This window comes from Chlorella variabilis, assembly GCF_000147415.1.
Source record: "Chlorella variabilis unplaced genomic scaffold CHLNCscaffold_20, whole genome shotgun sequence".
Lineage (NCBI taxonomy): Eukaryota > Viridiplantae > Chlorophyta > Trebouxiophyceae > Chlorellales > Chlorellaceae > Chlorella > Chlorella variabilis.
In genome coordinates, this window is record NW_005435068.1 from 402935 (window position 1) to 418568 (window position 15634).

A 15634-nucleotide genomic window follows, 5' to 3' on the forward strand; every position below is an offset into this window, starting at 1 on the left:
GATGTTCGAAAGGGGAAGGAGGCAGGGGCGCGCGGGAGGCAGGGGCGCAGCAGGAGCCGGGCTGCCCTGCCTCCTGCCCCGCCTCCCGCCTGCCGCCCTTCTCCCTGCCTGCTTCTGCTCTTGCGTCTGGCGTCTGGCGGCGTGCCCACATTGTGTTTGTTGCCCCCGGTGCCCCGCCTCCACCCGCCCGCCCCACACCTGCCTGCCCCGCAGCGCAAGATGACCCGGGAGGAGGTGGACCAGCGCATGGTGCGCGCGCTGGCCGACATGCCCGCCCACCTGGCCGAGGAGGCGGTGGTGCGCTACTCGCGCTCCCTGGACGACCACGTGCGCAACAGGCAGGGCTTCATGGTGAGCGGGGGGGGGGGCGGCGGCGCATGCGTGTGCGCTCTGCGGCTGGAAATGGGGCTGCTGGGGGGCATGTAGCTCGCAGTTCAGCGGAGGCCAGGTGTTTCGTCAGCTCACACGGTGGTCGCTGCCGTCGCTGCCTGTCTTATTGCTCCTCCACGGCCGCCTCCGCTGCCGCCTGCCTGGTCGCGTGCAGATGGGCATCATCAAGAAAGTGCTGGAGGAAGATCGCTTTGGCCGGGGAGGCCCTGGCGGCGGCGGCGGCTACGGCGGCGGCGGCGGCTACGGCGGCGGCGGCGGCTACGGCGGCCCTCCTCGCGGTGGCTACGGTGGTGGCTATGGCGGTGGCGGGTACGGCGGCGGCGGCTATGGTGGCGGCGGCGGCTACGGAGGTGGCGGTGGCGGCTACGACAGGTGCTTCACTGGCTGAATTAGCTTTGCGAACAACAACGGCAATGAAGGAGGCAGTGCATTGCAGAGGCACGGCCTGTATCTTCTTGCACGACAAACGTCACGTCTGATTGCTTGCTGCTTGGGCATGCCGCAGGTACGACCGCGGCGGCGGCGGCGGCGGCGGCTACCGCGACGATTACAGGCGGGACGACTACCGCCGTGACGACAGGGGCTACGACCGGGACTACGACCGCCGGTACTGAGCTCTAGCTGTAGCCCACTGCCGCCTGGCCCCCCACATGCTTTCTTGGACATGTGTTTGTGCTCGCTTTCCGCATGCGTGTTGCTACGGTGTGTGCTCTTGTGTGTCGACAGCTTTGGCCCGCGTGAAGCTTTGAGAGGGGTGATGGCTTCTGTAGCTGTATTTGACAACGGCTGCACACAGCATGTGTGTGAACAGTTCTTACAGTTTGGAGACAACAGCAGGAAGCAGGTCGGCGGGGCGCATTGTGGTCAAAGCTCCTTAGCCGTGACCTGCATGCCAGCAGCATCAACGTGTTGAGTGCATGGCGGCGGCGCAGCCTGCACCAGCCAGCACAGGTCTGCCTGCCGCCCCGCCCCCTCGCCCCTTCCCCAGCACCCCACCTTGAGCTGCTTGTTGCCCGACAGCGCGCGCAGCAGGCGGCGGACGAGGAAGAGGTAGTGCGGCGGCCAGGCGGGGTGCAGCTGCCCAAACTCGCTTCGAAAGCACAGGTAGAGGATGGGCGGCAGCAGCAGCAGCAGCGAGCTCGCGCCAAACAGCGGGAAGGCACCTATGAGGATGGGGTGGGTGTGGATGGCAATCTGCGGAGCGGGGAGGCAGGCCAGCAGTGGGGGTGAAGTGCAGTGCGTGGTGGGGACGGGTGGGGGCGGCGGCGGCCTATGTCGACATAGGTCGCAGCCCCGGGTGTGGTCACCTCTAGCGCGTGCACTCCGTGCCAGAACCCGACGAGCAGGAGGGCTCTGCAGGGAGGTTGAGACAAGTGTGTGAGGCCACCTGCTGCAACTTAGCTACTTAGCGAGTGCAACACACACACATTAGCGCCACAGCCTCCACGATGCCAAGCTTAGAAGGGGCTTTGCCGCCGCTGGCGCTGCGCCCAAGCAGCGGCTGCATTTCGGGCTGCTCCGGCATGGCTGCAGGACTGTTGCACAAGGATGACTGAAGGAGTGTGATCGAATGGCACTGCACAAGGGCCCTGGTGAGTTGGAGTTGGGGCGGCCATAGCGCGCCCAACACCGCTGTTCATAGGAACATTTCATTCCGGCACATTTCGCAATCACTTCACACCCATAACCCAGTTACTTGCTAAAAGCAGTCACGATCTCGGGTTCAGACACCGACAGACAGCTTTCAGCGGCTGGGCTGCACGACCAAACCATCTGTACAAGCGCACATCCGGCCGTTGGTGACACACACACCCCAGGCCTCGATCTGCATTCGCCCTGCCGTTGTCAGGTCACATCCAGTGAAAGAGATGCCAAGCAGCAGCAACTGGCCACGGGTCAGGGGTCGGCGGCCGCGCCGCCGCGCAGCAGGGCGGTGCGGGCGCCGTAGTCGAAGCGCGGGTCGCTGAGGATGCCCAGCACCAGCCGCTCCTCGGGGCTCAGCCTGCGGCCCTGGCGCCGCCGACGCAGCTGCGCCTCCGCCCCCGCGCGCTGCGCGTCCGCCGCAGCCGTGGCCGCCGCGGCGTCGGCCGCCTGGGCCTGCCCTAGCTCCACCACCGCCAGCGCCCGCTCCAGCCGGTGCCACAGCTGGTGCTGCTCGTTGTGCCGCCCCGCCGCCGCCTGCTGCTCCTGCTGCTGCCGCTCCCCATCCTCCTCTCGCTCCTGCCCCAGCGCCGGCAGCGCCGCCACGGCTGCTGCTGGCGCAGGCTGCGCCGCGGCCGGCGTGCTGCCCTTGCCCAGCAGCAGGAGCAGCTCTGGGTGGCCTCGCAGGTCGGCTTCCAGCAGCAGCAGGGCCGCCGCCCGATCCAGCGCCGCCTTGGACAGCACGCAGGGCAGCAGCACGCCGCCCTGCGCCTCGGCGCCGCGCTGTCGCCGCCGCCGGCTCGCCGCCTTGCTGCCGCCAGTCCCGGCGCCGCCGCCAGACAGCAGCTGGTCGCTGTGCTTCTTGGCCTGGTGGCCCAGCGTCTCCATGGTGGCCACATCGAGGGCCTGCGGCACCGAGCGGCGGCGCAAGTGGGAAAGCTGTGGGCGGGTTGGCACGTGAACCCTCCCGGTTCAAGCATAGGAGGCTGGCAAGCGGAGCGGCGCCAGCTGGGCCTCTCTCTCCACTCCGCACCTGCTGCATGCTCTCCAGCACCTCAGCCACCACCTGGCTGTACTGCTCTATGTACTGCTGCCGCGCCGCATGCTCCTGGCCCAGCCAGCCCTGCAGCTGGCGCCGGTGCGGCGCCTCGCCCTCGCCCTCCCCTTTGCCCTGGCCCTCCTCCTCGAAGCTGCCGCTGCTGCTGCCGCTGTCGTAGCCGCTGCTGCCGCCGGCGATGCCGCCCCCGCCGCCGTCGGCCTCGCTGCTGCCCTCCCCATCCAGCGCTGCCGCCTCCTCCTCCTGCCGCAGCGCCTGCTGCCGCCGCGCCTCCGCCTCCTCCACCCGCCGCTGCTTCTGGCGCTGCCGCCGCCGCTGCTGCTGGCCCAGGCGGGCGCACTCCTCGGCCACCAGCGGCGCCGCCAGCAGCGCCACCCACACCGACGGGTCCACAGGCTTCTGCGGGTGCACATGCCTGTCCAGCTCGCCAGCCAGCTCAAACAGCAGGTCGCGCTTGTGGCGGCGCTTGGAGGAGGGGGCGCGTGGCGCGCGCGGCACGCGGTGGCGCTGCAGGCAGGCCCGGGCAGGGGCAGGAGGCAGCGCGGCGCAGGTCAGCGGTGCATCCACTGTTGGCCCGTGCTGCAAGCCGCACCAGCAGCTCTTACTCGCTCCCGCCAGCCACACCGATGGCCTCCTTGCCTTCAACGCCCACACAGCCGGCCCGCCAGGTGCCCACCCCCACCCACGCACCCACTACCCACACGTCCACTACCCGCCCCCCTAACCGCCCACCCACCCACCTTGAGGTAGAGGGCATGCTGCGGCAGCAGCATGTCCAGCAGGCCCAGGCGCCACATCAGCGCCAGCGACCGCTCCGAGGCGCCGTATCCCAACAGCGAGCCCAGCTCCATTTGTAGCCGCCCCTGCAGGCCAGGCAGGCAGGCAGGCAGGCAGGCAGGCAGAGGGAGGCAGGCGGCGGCACGTGGCGTGAGGTGGCAGGGCGAGTCGACAGGCAAGTGGCGGCGAGGCGCCGGGCCAGGCGGCGCCGACAGCCGCTTCGAGCAGACCAGTCGTCGGCGCTCATTCGAGGCACAGGGCACCTGCGGCAGCAGGCCGATGGTCGCCGCCGCCTCCTCCATCTCCGCCGCCGTCTCAGGCTCCAGCTCCAGCCCTGCGCCCAGGCGGCGGCATCACACCACCAGCACATCAACGCCGCAAGCAGCCGCCACCGCAAGCAGCCGCCACGGGGCCAACCGCGGCCAGCCAGCGCAGCGGGCAGGATGCAACGCGCAGCAGCAACGGCGCCCATGAGCAGCAGGAGCGGCAGCAGCGGTACCTGCACGCGCCGCCAGGCGCACCCCCCGCAAGATGCGGGCGGGGTCTGCCGCAAAGGATTGCTGCGGTGGGCAGATGGTGCGCAGGCGGCGGGCCTGGCAGTCCGCCACACCGCCCACCGAGTCAAACAGCAGGCGGCTGCAGCGGCAGGAGCAGCAGTTGGAGGAGTCAGCGCCTCGGGCAGCGGGCAGGCATGGCTGCCGCTGCCGCAGCAGCAGCACTCAATACAGCCCCGGGAGCACCAGCCGGCACGCCATGCCTGCATCCGCCACGCAGCCGCGCTCCTGCGCCTGTGCCACAGCCAGCAGATAACACGCGAGGCTCACCTGAACGGATCATATAGCAGGCCATTCACGGTGAAGTCGCGGCGGGCGGCATTGTCGGCACGTGCGGCCGCCCACGTCGCGCCGGCCTCCTGCCGCGCCACCCGCTGCGCGCAGCAGGGGTGCAGGGGGAGGGGTCGGAGGGGTTCACACGCAAGCAGGGGTTTCTGTTGGGTGTGAGAAGTGACAGGGGAGCACCAGGCACCTCCCTCCGGCCAGCACACACGCTGCCCGACCTTTGGCTTCTGCCTGCCAATCATGTGGGTGGATGCGTCGGCGGGGATGAGGCGCAGGTCGGCGTTGGTGGTGAAGCTGCTGACCTGCGGGGGCGCAGGAGGTGCCGGCAGCCGCGCAGGGGAGGTTGCCGCGACTGCCTCCCACGCATGGCAGCAGCGCCACAGCGCGGGGCTGCACACCGCAAGGTGGCGGTGGCGTGGCGAGTGCGCAGGCAGTACCATCCACAGCGCGGCAACTGCTTCAGCGCGATCTGCGGTACCGTTGTGCGGTACCCACCTCGATCATGGTGCCCTCGGCGTGCACCTGGCACACGGGGAAGGAGCGCCCCACGATGTTGCACCGCCCAAACAGGCGCTTGATCTGCGGAGGGGTGCGGGCGGCGGCCGAGCGCTCCCGTCGCTCTGCTGGCGCCAGCAGCAGGCGAAAACGAGCGCTGCCTGCGCAAGCAGCGCGCCTGGCACGCGATTCCCACACAGGCCCGACCGGCAGGCCAGGCAAACAACAAAACACTCCCTTCCGTCCCTATCCCTACGGTCCCTCTAGGAGACCTATGGTGTCCTGGCAAGTACCTGGTGCAGCTCTGCGGTGGTGAGCAGGTCGTAATCCTTGGGGGTGCCGCCCAGCAGCAGGTCCCGGATGGTACCGCCAACCACATACGCCTCGTGCCCTGCACCAGCGGGGGCTCACAGCGGGGGTGGGGGTGGAAAGAGGCAGGCGAGGGAGGGAGGGCAGCCTGGGGCGGCTGCCTTGGGGAGGATAGGATGAGGGGGCAGGGCTGCGGGGACGAGCGAGCGGGACAGCACGGTCGCCAGCCGCATTGGCCCCGGCCCAGCTTCCCGGCAGCTGCACCCGGCCCGGCCCACGTGGCTCACCCGCGGCGCGCAGACGGGACAGGACCAGCCAGGCGGGACGGGAGATGTCGCCATCCCTGATGGGGTGCGCATCATCCTGCAGCACCGCTGGTGGCGGCAGCCGGCGAGCGCCCGCCCTGCTGGCCACGTCGGCGGCGGCGGCAGCCTCGTCGCTGCTCTCGTCTTCGCTGGCGCTCTCCGCCGCCCCCGGCGCCGGCGCCTGCTGCTCCTGCTGCCCCCGCTTGCGCCTGGACCGCCGCGCTGCCCTGGTGCTGTGCTTGGGCCCGCCGTCCTCGCCACGCTTACTGCTGCCATCGCTGCCGCTGCTGCTGGCCGAGTCGTCTGCTGGCTCCAGGCCCGCCCAGGCCGCCGCCGCATCCGGCCCCGCCTCCGCCTGCCGCTCTCCCGCCTTGCGCCTGCGCCGCTGCTTGCCGCGGGCGGGCTCGGCTGCCGAAAGCATCAGCTGCGCCAGGGGATCCCCAGCGGCGGCCGCCTGAGCCAAGGAGCTGTCGCTTGGTGGCCGGCTGCCTGCTGGCATGAGCTCAGCCACCTCTGGCGCCAGCAGCGGCGGCGCGAGGGCCCAGCCGTCTGCCGCCTGCCGCTGCTGCTGCTGCGGCGGCTGCGACAGCTGCAGCGGCGACGGATGGGCAGCCTGCAGCGCCGCCTGGCCGGCTCCGCCGCTGGCGCCGCCTCCACCCACGGCCGCCGCTGCTGCCCGCAGCGTCTGCTGCCACAGCGTCTCGGCTGAGGGGACGGTTGACAGGTGGGAAGCCTGCGGGGCAGCTGACACGGCACGGCTGGCTGCCCACCCCGCCGCTCTCTCCAGCTGCTGCAGCAGCAGCTGCGGCAGCGCGCTGCCGGCCGGCCGCCACATGCTGCGGTGCTGCTGCCGCCGCCGCTGCCGCCGCTGTCGCGGCCGTCACCTCCCCTGCGGCCTGCCGCGCTAGCTGGCGATGCTGATGGGGTCCTATGCAGATGCACGGCGCGTGGAAAGGCCTGTACCGAGGTCTGGCTCGCAGACAAGGTGGGTTGGTGCGGCGAGGGGATGGGTGGGCAAACAGGAGCTGAGACCCGCAATTCGACTGTAGCTTCAGTGCATGTGGGGAAGGGAATGCGGGTTGGGCGTCTGGGTCCGCCAACAGCAAGAACTTGCCTGTGCTGAGCCGACCGGCTAGCCACAGCACGAGGCGGCTATGGACCTCCTGTTTCGGAGCGGCGAGCCCGAGCAGCCCGCACGGCTTCCGAGGAGCCCAGCAGAAGCCGCATCGGCGCCTCCATTTGCTCCCCTGCTGCGATCGATGTCGCCCCGCCGCTCCCCGTCTTAGCCACCCCCCCGCAGACCCCAGCCACCCATGGCGGCGGGGATGCCGGCCCTCTACGGGGCCAACAGCCAGCTCATGAAGCTGGAGCCGGCAGCGGTGGCGATGGGCGCCCACCCACTCCTCCAGGCCTCCGAGTGGCACAGCTCGGATAGGCAAAAGGAGCGGGAGGAGCGGGAGGCGCGTCGCAGGGTGTTGCGGCAAGCCAGGGAGCCCCTGTCAGGCCTACCGGTGGACCACATGTTTGAGATTCCCGGCAGGTGAGCGGCGCCGCTCCCGCGGCAGCTTCGCTGCCTGCCAGCTCGGGCAGGGCATCGCCCAGCCCTGACAGACGTGGCCAGAGGGCAGGCAGGCTGGCCGGCAGCGCTGCCGCACAGTAAACGGGCAGCGAGCGGACGGTGCCGCTCGCCCGACCCCGCGCCGCACCGCCCGCCCCTTGCGGTTGCCACCTGGCCACCACTAGCCCGCCCCTCTTTCGCTGTCGCTCCCACATGCTGCTGCCGCGGGCGTGTCGTCTGCCCAGCGCCTGCAGCCACGGTGTCCGATCGATCGGCGCCCCTTGCCCTTCGCCCCGCTCCTGCCCGCCACGCCCCGTGCCCGCCAACCCCTGCGCTGCCCTCCCGCCTGCCTGCCGTGCGTCTCTCCTGCTGCAGGCCCAACGTAGTGCTGCAGATAAAAAACTATAGCGAGCCCAACGCGGCTGAGGGCCGGCAGCGCGCCCGCTCCGACATTCCCTTCCTCTTCAAAGCCTTCGAGACGGGGCAGGCGCCGCCGCCGCGGCCAGGCACCAAGAAGGCCGAGGTGCGGCGCCGCCTCGCCGCGCCCCTGTTTTCCCAAACACCCGCTGGGCCCAGGAGGAGTGGGGGGGAGCCTGCGCAGCGGGCTGCGCACGCTGCATGTGCAGGCGATGGGCGGGCCGCCGCGGGGTGTGGGCGTCGCCAGCAGCGGCCGACGTCTCCGCCACACGCACCCCCATTCGTGCTCCCTGCCCCGTGTATCCACGCCCCCACCCCCCTGCCCCGTATCCACCCCCCCCCGGCCCGCAGGTGCCGCGCGCCGCCACCATCCACGAGTACCTCGACTGGACGGTGACCGCCAGCGAGGCGGAGGACCCGGATGAGCTGGTGGGTGGGGGGTGGGGCTGGTGTGTGTGTGTGTGTGCTGGTGGGAGGGGGCTGGGGTGTGTGTGGGCGTGTGCTGGCTGTGCTTGTGTGGCTGTGCTTGTGTGCGTGCATGTGCTGGGCAGTGCTTGTGTGTGTGTGCGTGGGTCGGGCATCCAGCCACGGACCGCGGGTGCCATCCCATGTCAAGGAGTTCTGCCTGCCACCCGGGGGCCCACTTCCGTGCAGCAGCGGTTCAGGTGCTGACTCAAACCTGCGCCGCCGCCCACCCACCCACCTGCCCTGCCCCGCCCGCAGGACTTTGGAGGGTTTAGGGTGGTGGTGCTGCTGCCGCGGTTCCGGCCGCAGTGGCCGCCGCCGCCGCCGCCCGACTGCCCCGCCGCCGACTTTGCGCACGAGCGGCCGCTGCAGCACGCGATGATAGGGGCGGCCAAGCCGCCGGTGCCCATCCTGGCGGTGAGCTGCCGGCTGGCTGGCTGGTGGGCTGGCTGGCAGTCGGGAGGCGGCTGTGCCTGTGCCTGCGCCGCTCCCTGCGCCGCCAGCCCTGCTGTCGATCCTCTGCCGCAGCTTGCGTGGCGGCAGCGTGCCGTGCCGGGCCGCTCCTCGCCCCTCCTGGCCCTGCCTGCCTGGTTGCCCGCCATCTGACCCTGCCCCGCCACCTGATCCTGCCTGCCCACCCGACCCTGCCCACCTGGCCCTGCCTGCCCGCTTGCAGGCTCACAACAAGCCCATCTGCGCGGCCACCATCCGCATGGGGCCCAGCTGGCTGGAGGTGCCCTTCTACGCCACGCAGGAGTCGAGGCGCAACAAGGGTGCGCGCAGCCGGCGGGGGCAGGGGGGGCCTGCTGGCAGGGGTGGAGCATGGGAGGAGGCGGAGCATGGGAGCATGGGCAGGGGAGCGGGGCCTGCGTGTCCTGCCTGACAGCGCCAAGCGGGAGGTGGAGCATGGGCGGGGTTCGCGCCAGGTGTGGCGTGCCGGGCAGGAGGTGCAGCGCGCGGGGGCGCCCGGGAGAAGCGGGGAGGCGAGGCCGGCGTTCAGCGTGCCGTACGGCCCCTGCGCCGCCTGCAGGCCACGGCCGGGCGCTGCTGGAGGCGATAGAGGACATCTGCCGGGCGCTGCGCATCCCGCGCATCCTGCTGTGCAGCACAGGTGCGCGGCTACAGCCCTCCTCGTTGCAGCCCCAGCCTGCACCTCGCAGCAGCACCCCCGCCAGGCTTGGCCCTGCCCTGCCGAGCCTCGCCTCCGCAGCTTAGCAGCGGAGCAGGGTGGGCTTGCCCCCTGCTGCTGCGCAACACCACCCCGCCCCCACACACACCTCTGCTGCCTGCCCCGACCCGCGCGCAGACGACGCTCGCACCAAGGCCACCTGGCAGCGCCTCGGCTTCTCCTTCACCACCACTGAGGAGCTGCAGCGGTACGGCGTGACGCACCACGACCTGCTGCACATGGACAACACGGTGCAGGTGGGTGTGGGGGTGTGGGTGGGGGTGTGTGTAGGCAGGGTGTGGCGGGGATTGGACCAGAAGGGTGGCGGCCAGGTGGCACGCTGCGCGCGCTGCATGCGCTGCGTGGCCCACCCTTGCACCTGTAGGGGATAGCTGGTTGGGGATACCCCACGCCCCCTTGCGGCCCCCACCCCCACCTGCCTCTTCGGCACACACACGTGCACACACACACACACACACACCTGCAGATGGTCAAGGAGGTGCCGCCCCCAGCGCCCTGGAAGAGCATTATGCTGCGGCACGCAGACCTCAAGCAGCGCCTCTACTACCTGCCGTTCAGGTGAGGGCGCGTGCCGGCTAGGGCCGCCCCGGCTCTGGCGTGCCCGCCAGTGCAGGATGCCGCAGAGGGTGCTGTGATCTGCTCTGTTTGCTGGTGCTGGGCATTGCTGCTTGCGCCTCGGCCTGACTGAAGAGCTTGCCTGGTGCTCCCCGGCCCTGCCGCCGCTGCAGCGCGGAGCAGCCGTACCAGCCGCCGCCACTGATAGCAAACGGCGTGGCGGCAGCAGCGCGGGGCGTGGCCAAGAAGCCCAGCAAGCCGGCCAAGAAGCGGCCGCGCAAGCGATGAGGCGTGCCGCACGGGATGCAGCCCGCCGCGCTCAGGCAGCAGCCGTTTGCAGGCTCGCGCCTTGGTGTGCCTGGCAGCACAGCTGCCATTTAGCCGACTGTTGACAGCACAGGTAGCTAGGACTTGACCCAGGTTGGGCGCCTGCTCATGCAGCGATGCGCCGCGCGATGCACTCATTTACGCTGCTGGTGCACTCCCAGCACGCGTGGGTGACTGACTCCCCGCATGCTTCTCGCTGCACCCGCCCGCGCCGACCCCAGTTTCCTTAGGCAGACCGCAATCACGCTGTTTCCACCGCAACCCCGGCGCACGCCCCGCCGCCCCTCCCCGCTTGTTTCTGCTCCTCACTCGCTCCTCCCTTCTGCTGCATGCCCCCCCCCCCCCTCCTTGCTGCAATCGCTTCCCCTCCCTGCCCCACCCTGGGACTCACCTCACCGGCCAGTACCACATAGGTGCCGGCCGCTGCAACCAACAATAGCACACAGCCGCACTGCTGCACAGCAAGACAGGGTCCGCCACGCTGCTGGTGGGCCGTGCGACAGCACCGCGAGTTGGGTTGTTACAGCGCTGCTGCCCGTGGGTACAGAGTGGTGACCACTGCCGCTTGTGCTGTCATGGGGGATAAGGGATAAGCGGGGCAAAGGGGAGGGTTAGCGCAGGCGTGAGAGGGTGGGACGGGGCGCACACACACTGGGCGACTTGGTTGGGACACTACAAAACACGGCACGGAGACGAATAGTCAAGCAGTAAAAACAATTGGTCACAAACAGAGCTGTGCAAGGAGAGGGGCGCCGGCGCGGCGCGGCAAGCGAGGGGCGGGTGTGCTGAGAGTGCCGCCCACGTGCCACACGCCGCGCCGGCATGTCTCCTGGCTTCCCCACATGCGCGGCCCTGCGGTCATTGCTGCTGCTGCTGCTGGGGCTCCACCGTGGCGCCGCCGCGACCACGGCGGTCGCGCCAGCCGCTTAAGTGTTGGGGGAAAGGGCGAGGGAAGTGAGGGCTGCACCACGCGCGGCGCAGCTGCTCCAGGAAGGCAAGGCAGCCGCGGCGGTGGCAAGAGGTGGGGTGAAAGCGCCAATGAGCCGTTACGGGGGTGGGGCGGGTGGCTGGCTGGCGCCGGGGCCGCACTACTGGGGCGCGGGGGGCGGCGCGTGCGCCATCGCGGGGGCGGCCTGCTGCGGCGGCGCCGCCATGGGGGCCGCTGCCATGGGTGCCGCGGGCGCCATGGGCATCACCACCTGTGGCACCCGCCAGTCCAGCTCCGTGCCAGACCCCAGATCCAGCAGCACGTCTGCAGGCATCGGGGGAGGGGCGGGGGCGCCGTTGGCACGACGCGCAAACTGGGATACCGCCTGCCTGCTCCTCAGCCTGCTGCTAGCGCTCCACTGCTGTGAAGTCTGTCGGCTGCTGTTGCTACCGGCTGCGTCAGCAGCTGCCGTCGCGGCAGGTCCAGCGGCGCCAGCAGGCGAAGGCTGCCGCCGCCGGGCAGAGGCAAGCAGGCAGGGACGGCTGGGCAGGGCTGCCGCCAGCAGGGGCATTGCGTGCTGTTCGGGGGGACATTGTGCCGCAACCGCTGCCAGAGGCATGCTAGGGGGCGAGCGGGCCAGGGGGGGCGCTGCAGGCGCTCACTTTGGCTCACAAAAGACACCTGCGACATGTCCTCGCCAAAGCCCATCTCGGGCCAGGCGTCGTACCTGCGGCGCGGGAGGCGGCCCACAAGCCGTAAGTTTGAAAGCCAGGGGAGTGTGGGGGGCGGCGGGGCCTGCACGAGGCCAAACGCGGCCCGGACGGCAGGCACCAACAGCCGGCTCACTTGAGGATATACACGGGCCGCCCGAAGCTGTCTGTCTGCGTGAAGTTGCGGTTGATGATCAGGGCTCCCCACCACTGCGGGCAGGCGCGGGGGAGTGGCGCTTCAGCTGCCTGACCAACAGTCATGGGGGCACCCTTCTTTGAAAGCCAGCGGCCTGCAGGCGCCTCCCCGCTGCGCCAATGCCCTTCCACCCCAGGCACGGGCCCTCCACCAACAGTTTGGGGCCCGCAGCGGCGCAGATGGCTTGCCTTGGTCACCGTTTGCTGCGAATCATCGTCTACGACTTTCCACAGCACCTGCAGGGCGTTTGGAGGGCAGGATGGCGTTATTGAGGGGCTGCAGGGCCCCAGTGGACCGGCGCCGCGGGCACGCGGGAGGCTGGGCTGGCCCGGCTCGTTCTGGAGAACCAGCAGCAAGCTCGCCTCTATGCGTCGACCAAGAAGCGGGTCCATCATCGCAGCTGTTGTGGGGAGGCGAGGGACTAGGGGAGCGCGTGGGCAGGCCGTGGTTTATGGTTGTGCCGGCTTAGTCCCAGGCACCCTGTATTGCCCGGCGTACTACAGTGGGCAAATGCGCAAGCGGGCTCACAACTCGACGGACCAGCGCCTAGAGCCGAGCTGCCAGCCCTCCCCAGCCACCAACGCCCGGCGATGGCACGCCGTCCATGCTGGGGCGGCCTGGCGCACGGCTCAAACGATGCTGGTGGCCTCTAAAGTGCCTCCAAAGGTTTGAAGCCGCGGTGCAAGCGCCTGCAGTTGCGGCGTGGGGAACGCAACACTCCGTTGCCGCCCCCCTTTAACAGCTTCAACCTGCTCAGGCAGCACCTACCGCCCAGTCACACGAATCGAGCATTTCAAAAGCTGGCTAGCGGCTGGCGTGGAGCGGATGGAAATGCAACTGGCGGCGCAAGGGCTGGCGGCAACCGCGGCGCACTCCCTTTCTTGGGCAGCATTACTTTCAACCAGACCTTTATTGATAAAATCTGGGGGAACAAGCAGGGCCAGCCACTCAATCGGCCGTCGCCCCGTCCTGTGCCTCCTCGGCGGCCGCCGCTGCCGCCAGCTCGGCATCCATGTCGATGGGCCCGCCCTCGCCCACATCAGCACGCGCGTCCTCGGCCGCCGCCGCCGCCGCCACGGGCGTCAGTCCAGTGAGGGCGGTGCCGGTAAAGCCGCGCTCCGCCTCGCGCGGCCGCCGCGCTGCAACAGGGAGGGCGGCGGGGAGGAGGCAGGCCACTGTGACTCGCGAGGCACGCCCGCATCCACCGGGAGGCGCAGGCGGGCCCGCCGCCGATGCGCAGCCCGTCGCTGCCCTGCTCACCCTTGCCGGCATACGCGGGGAAGAGGGAGGCCAGGTCTGAGGCGTCGTGCTCGCCGCTGTCCACCTGCAGCCCACCCAGCACACAAGGCTGCCAGCTGAGCACCGGCTGATGGGGCGGAGGCAGCAGCGCAGCCCCGCGCTGCCGCTGCCGGCACGGTCCAGCCTGCCGCCAGCTGGCCGTGTCTGTTACCCAGCACAGATTGAGCCGGCACACACCCCCGGCACGGCACCCAGCCCCAGCCCACCACTTTGATTTCGTCCTGCGGGTAGATCTCGCACTCCGCCAGCGTGGCGCTGTCGCCCTGCGTCAGCGGTGCGCCCCTGCACGCCACGCGCCGCCCTCACAACCAAGGTTGCATGTCCGGCTCGCAACGCCACACACCAGCGGGGGGGGCCCGCATAGCACGCATGCCTGCCCCCCTGTGGCCGACCGCCACACCCTTCCCGCACCACCATCAACAGGCGCACACCCACCCTGCCCCCAGGCAGCACCTGACAAAGAGCTGCGCGTTCCTGGGGTGCACATCCAGGCTCTGCAGCACGTGGTACCGCAGCTGCTGCAGCGTGTCTCCAGAGCTGACAGACACGCAGGCACGCCCCTTGCGCGCACGCTTGCTCTTGCGCTCTGCGGGGGGGGGCAGCGGCAGCGGCGGCACAAGGGAGGGTCGGTGGCTGCAGCTCGCGCTGCGGCCCGGCAGCGGGAGCACGGCTCGCAGGGAGCTGCGTGCCTCGCCCCGACATGCACAAGGCCCTCGCGCTGCCGTGCTCGCCTGCGCCGGCCGCCGCCTCTCCCGCCGCCACCGCCTCCTCGGCGCTCGCCACCAGCTCAACAGCCACCTGCAGTGCAGCGCAGGGCTGGGGGGTGTCGAGGACCCTGCTCCACTGCTGCAGCTGCTCCCTGCGCCACTTGCCCATTCTGCCTCTGCCGCAGGCTCGCATCGCCTCGCCCCCTAGCCACACCATGCACCACCCCACCCACAGGCCTGCCCCACCTCTTCATTGGCATAGCTGAGGAGCGCAGCCCGCAGGCGCGCCTGCCGCTCCGCCACCGCCTGCTGGCACAGCGGCGGGTCGGTCACAAAGCAGGCGCTGCCCGCGGCGCCTGCAGGGGGAGCGCGGCCAGGAAGGGCTGGCTGGTCAGCTGGGGCTTGCAGGAGGGAGCAGGCAGGGACCACGCAGGCAGGCAGTGTGGGCTGGCCAGCTGGGACCGAGGGAGCCGGATCGGCCAGCGGGGCGCATGGCAGCAGCAGCAGGCAAGCAGCTGCGGCGGCGGGGCAGCAGGCAAGCAGCCGGCAAAGAAGGAGGCCCATGTTCAGGCAGGCGGGCAGGCGCATTTCTGCACTGGAGGGGAGGGGCGCACCCCGCGTGTTGTGCTGGCGGTTGCACTTGTAGGGATTGTTCTCATCGCCGATCACCATCACCCGCTCCCCGGCAAACGCCTCCCCGTCGCTGCCCGCCTCGTCGCCCGCCGCCGCCGCCGAAGCCGCCGCCGCCGCCGCGCGGCCGCGCCTGGGCTGGCCGCCGCCGCCGCCGGCCTCTGCTGGCGGCGCCGCGGGCTGGCCCCCGGGGCCGCCGCCGCCTGGTGGAGTGCCGCCCTCGACTAAGAAGGTGGCCTCTATGCCTCTGCGCCAGGAAGGCAGTCAGAGGGGTTCATCGTGTCGGCACGACCGGCAGCAGGGGGCTGGCAGGGCAGCCGCCTTCTTCCTGCATCAGCCCAGGCGGGCGGCTGGCGGCGGGCCAACTGGCGGCTCCAAGCCACCACCACACAGGCCAGCACAGCGGCCAGGACCAACCCCAGGCACAGGCGCGGGCTGCCCAAGCGGTACGAGCTGCCTCGGGCGGTACAGGAATACGTACCGCTCCAGCAGCGCCTCCAGCTGCTCGCCGTACCGCTGCGCCTGCCGCCGCCGCTTCTTGCCGCCGCCACCCTCGCTGCCTGGTCCATAGTAGGCAGTCAGGGCGAACCAGTCCTGTGCAGGCAGCACCTCAAACACGCCCGCATCGGCAGGGGCGGCGGCAGCGGCACTGGCGGCGGCGGCGCCGGCGGCCGCGCCGGCGCCGGCCGCGTCTGCGTCTGCCAGCGTCCATCTGCGGGACGGGTGCGGGACGGGGCAGCATAGGGGGCCATGGGCAGTGTAAGCTAGCCAACTGGGTAAAACAGGCATTCAGCAGTGCTGCCGCCGCGCAGGAGCAAACAAAGCAGAGCACAGGCCCGT

The 15634-nt window shown here is 70.6% G+C and overlaps 5 protein-coding genes across 5 annotated transcripts in view; 2 read left to right on the top strand and 3 right to left on the bottom strand.

The window, feature by feature from the left end:
* Window positions 1-219: 219 nt before the first annotated feature.
* CHLNCDRAFT_138356 (hypothetical protein) lies at window positions 220-1004 on the top strand (the record flags this gene model as incomplete). Its single annotated transcript, XM_005844796.1, has 3 exons — window positions 220-351; window positions 545-762; window positions 896-1004. The coding sequence occupies 3 exons, from the start codon at window positions 220-222 to the stop codon at window positions 1002-1004; spliced, it is 459 nt and encodes a 152-aa protein (XP_005844858.1).
* Window positions 1005-2286: 1282 nt separating this feature from the next.
* CHLNCDRAFT_58740 (hypothetical protein) lies at window positions 2287-6648 on the bottom strand (the record flags this gene model as incomplete). Its single annotated transcript, XM_005844907.1, has 10 exons — window positions 2287-2937; window positions 3065-3595; window positions 3829-3951; window positions 4129-4199; window positions 4365-4501; window positions 4690-4793; window positions 4923-5006; window positions 5200-5283; window positions 5493-5590; window positions 5796-6648. The coding sequence occupies 10 exons, from the start codon at window positions 6646-6648 to the stop codon at window positions 2287-2289; spliced, it is 2736 nt and encodes a 911-aa protein (XP_005844969.1).
* Window positions 6649-7126: 478 nt separating this feature from the next.
* On the top strand, window positions 7127-10285 carry CHLNCDRAFT_138359 (hypothetical protein; the record flags this gene model as incomplete). The annotated part of the gene is made up of 9 exons (XM_005844797.1): window positions 7127-7353; window positions 7747-7894; window positions 8140-8217; window positions 8512-8670; window positions 8930-9026; window positions 9284-9364; window positions 9560-9678; window positions 9909-10000; window positions 10171-10285. The coding sequence occupies 9 exons, from the start codon at window positions 7127-7129 to the stop codon at window positions 10283-10285; spliced, it is 1116 nt and encodes a 371-aa protein (XP_005844859.1).
* Window positions 10286-11182: 897 nt separating this feature from the next.
* On the bottom strand, window positions 11183-12764 carry CHLNCDRAFT_138360 (hypothetical protein; the record flags this gene model as incomplete). Its single annotated transcript, XM_005844908.1, has 6 exons — window positions 11183-11249; window positions 11414-11576; window positions 11915-11979; window positions 12099-12172; window positions 12356-12394; window positions 12741-12764. The coding sequence occupies 6 exons, from the start codon at window positions 12762-12764 to the stop codon at window positions 11183-11185; spliced, it is 432 nt and encodes a 143-aa protein (XP_005844970.1).
* A 342-nt stretch (window positions 12765-13106) lies between these two features.
* CHLNCDRAFT_54183 (hypothetical protein) overlaps window positions 13107-15634 on the bottom strand; it is a gene marked incomplete at both ends in the record, with an annotated part of 9374 nt that continues 6846 nt past the window's right edge. The window contains 8 exons of the mRNA XM_005844909.1: window positions 13107-13297; window positions 13419-13482; window positions 13664-13739; window positions 13893-14043; window positions 14126-14255; window positions 14411-14520; window positions 14779-15041; window positions 15276-15506. Coding sequence (XP_005844971.1) covers window positions 13107-13297; window positions 13419-13482; window positions 13664-13739; window positions 13893-14043; window positions 14126-14255; window positions 14411-14520; window positions 14779-15041; window positions 15276-15506 — 1216 coding nt within the window. The remainder of the gene's footprint in view (window positions 13298-13418; window positions 13483-13663; window positions 13740-13892; window positions 14044-14125; window positions 14256-14410; window positions 14521-14778; window positions 15042-15275; window positions 15507-15634) is intronic.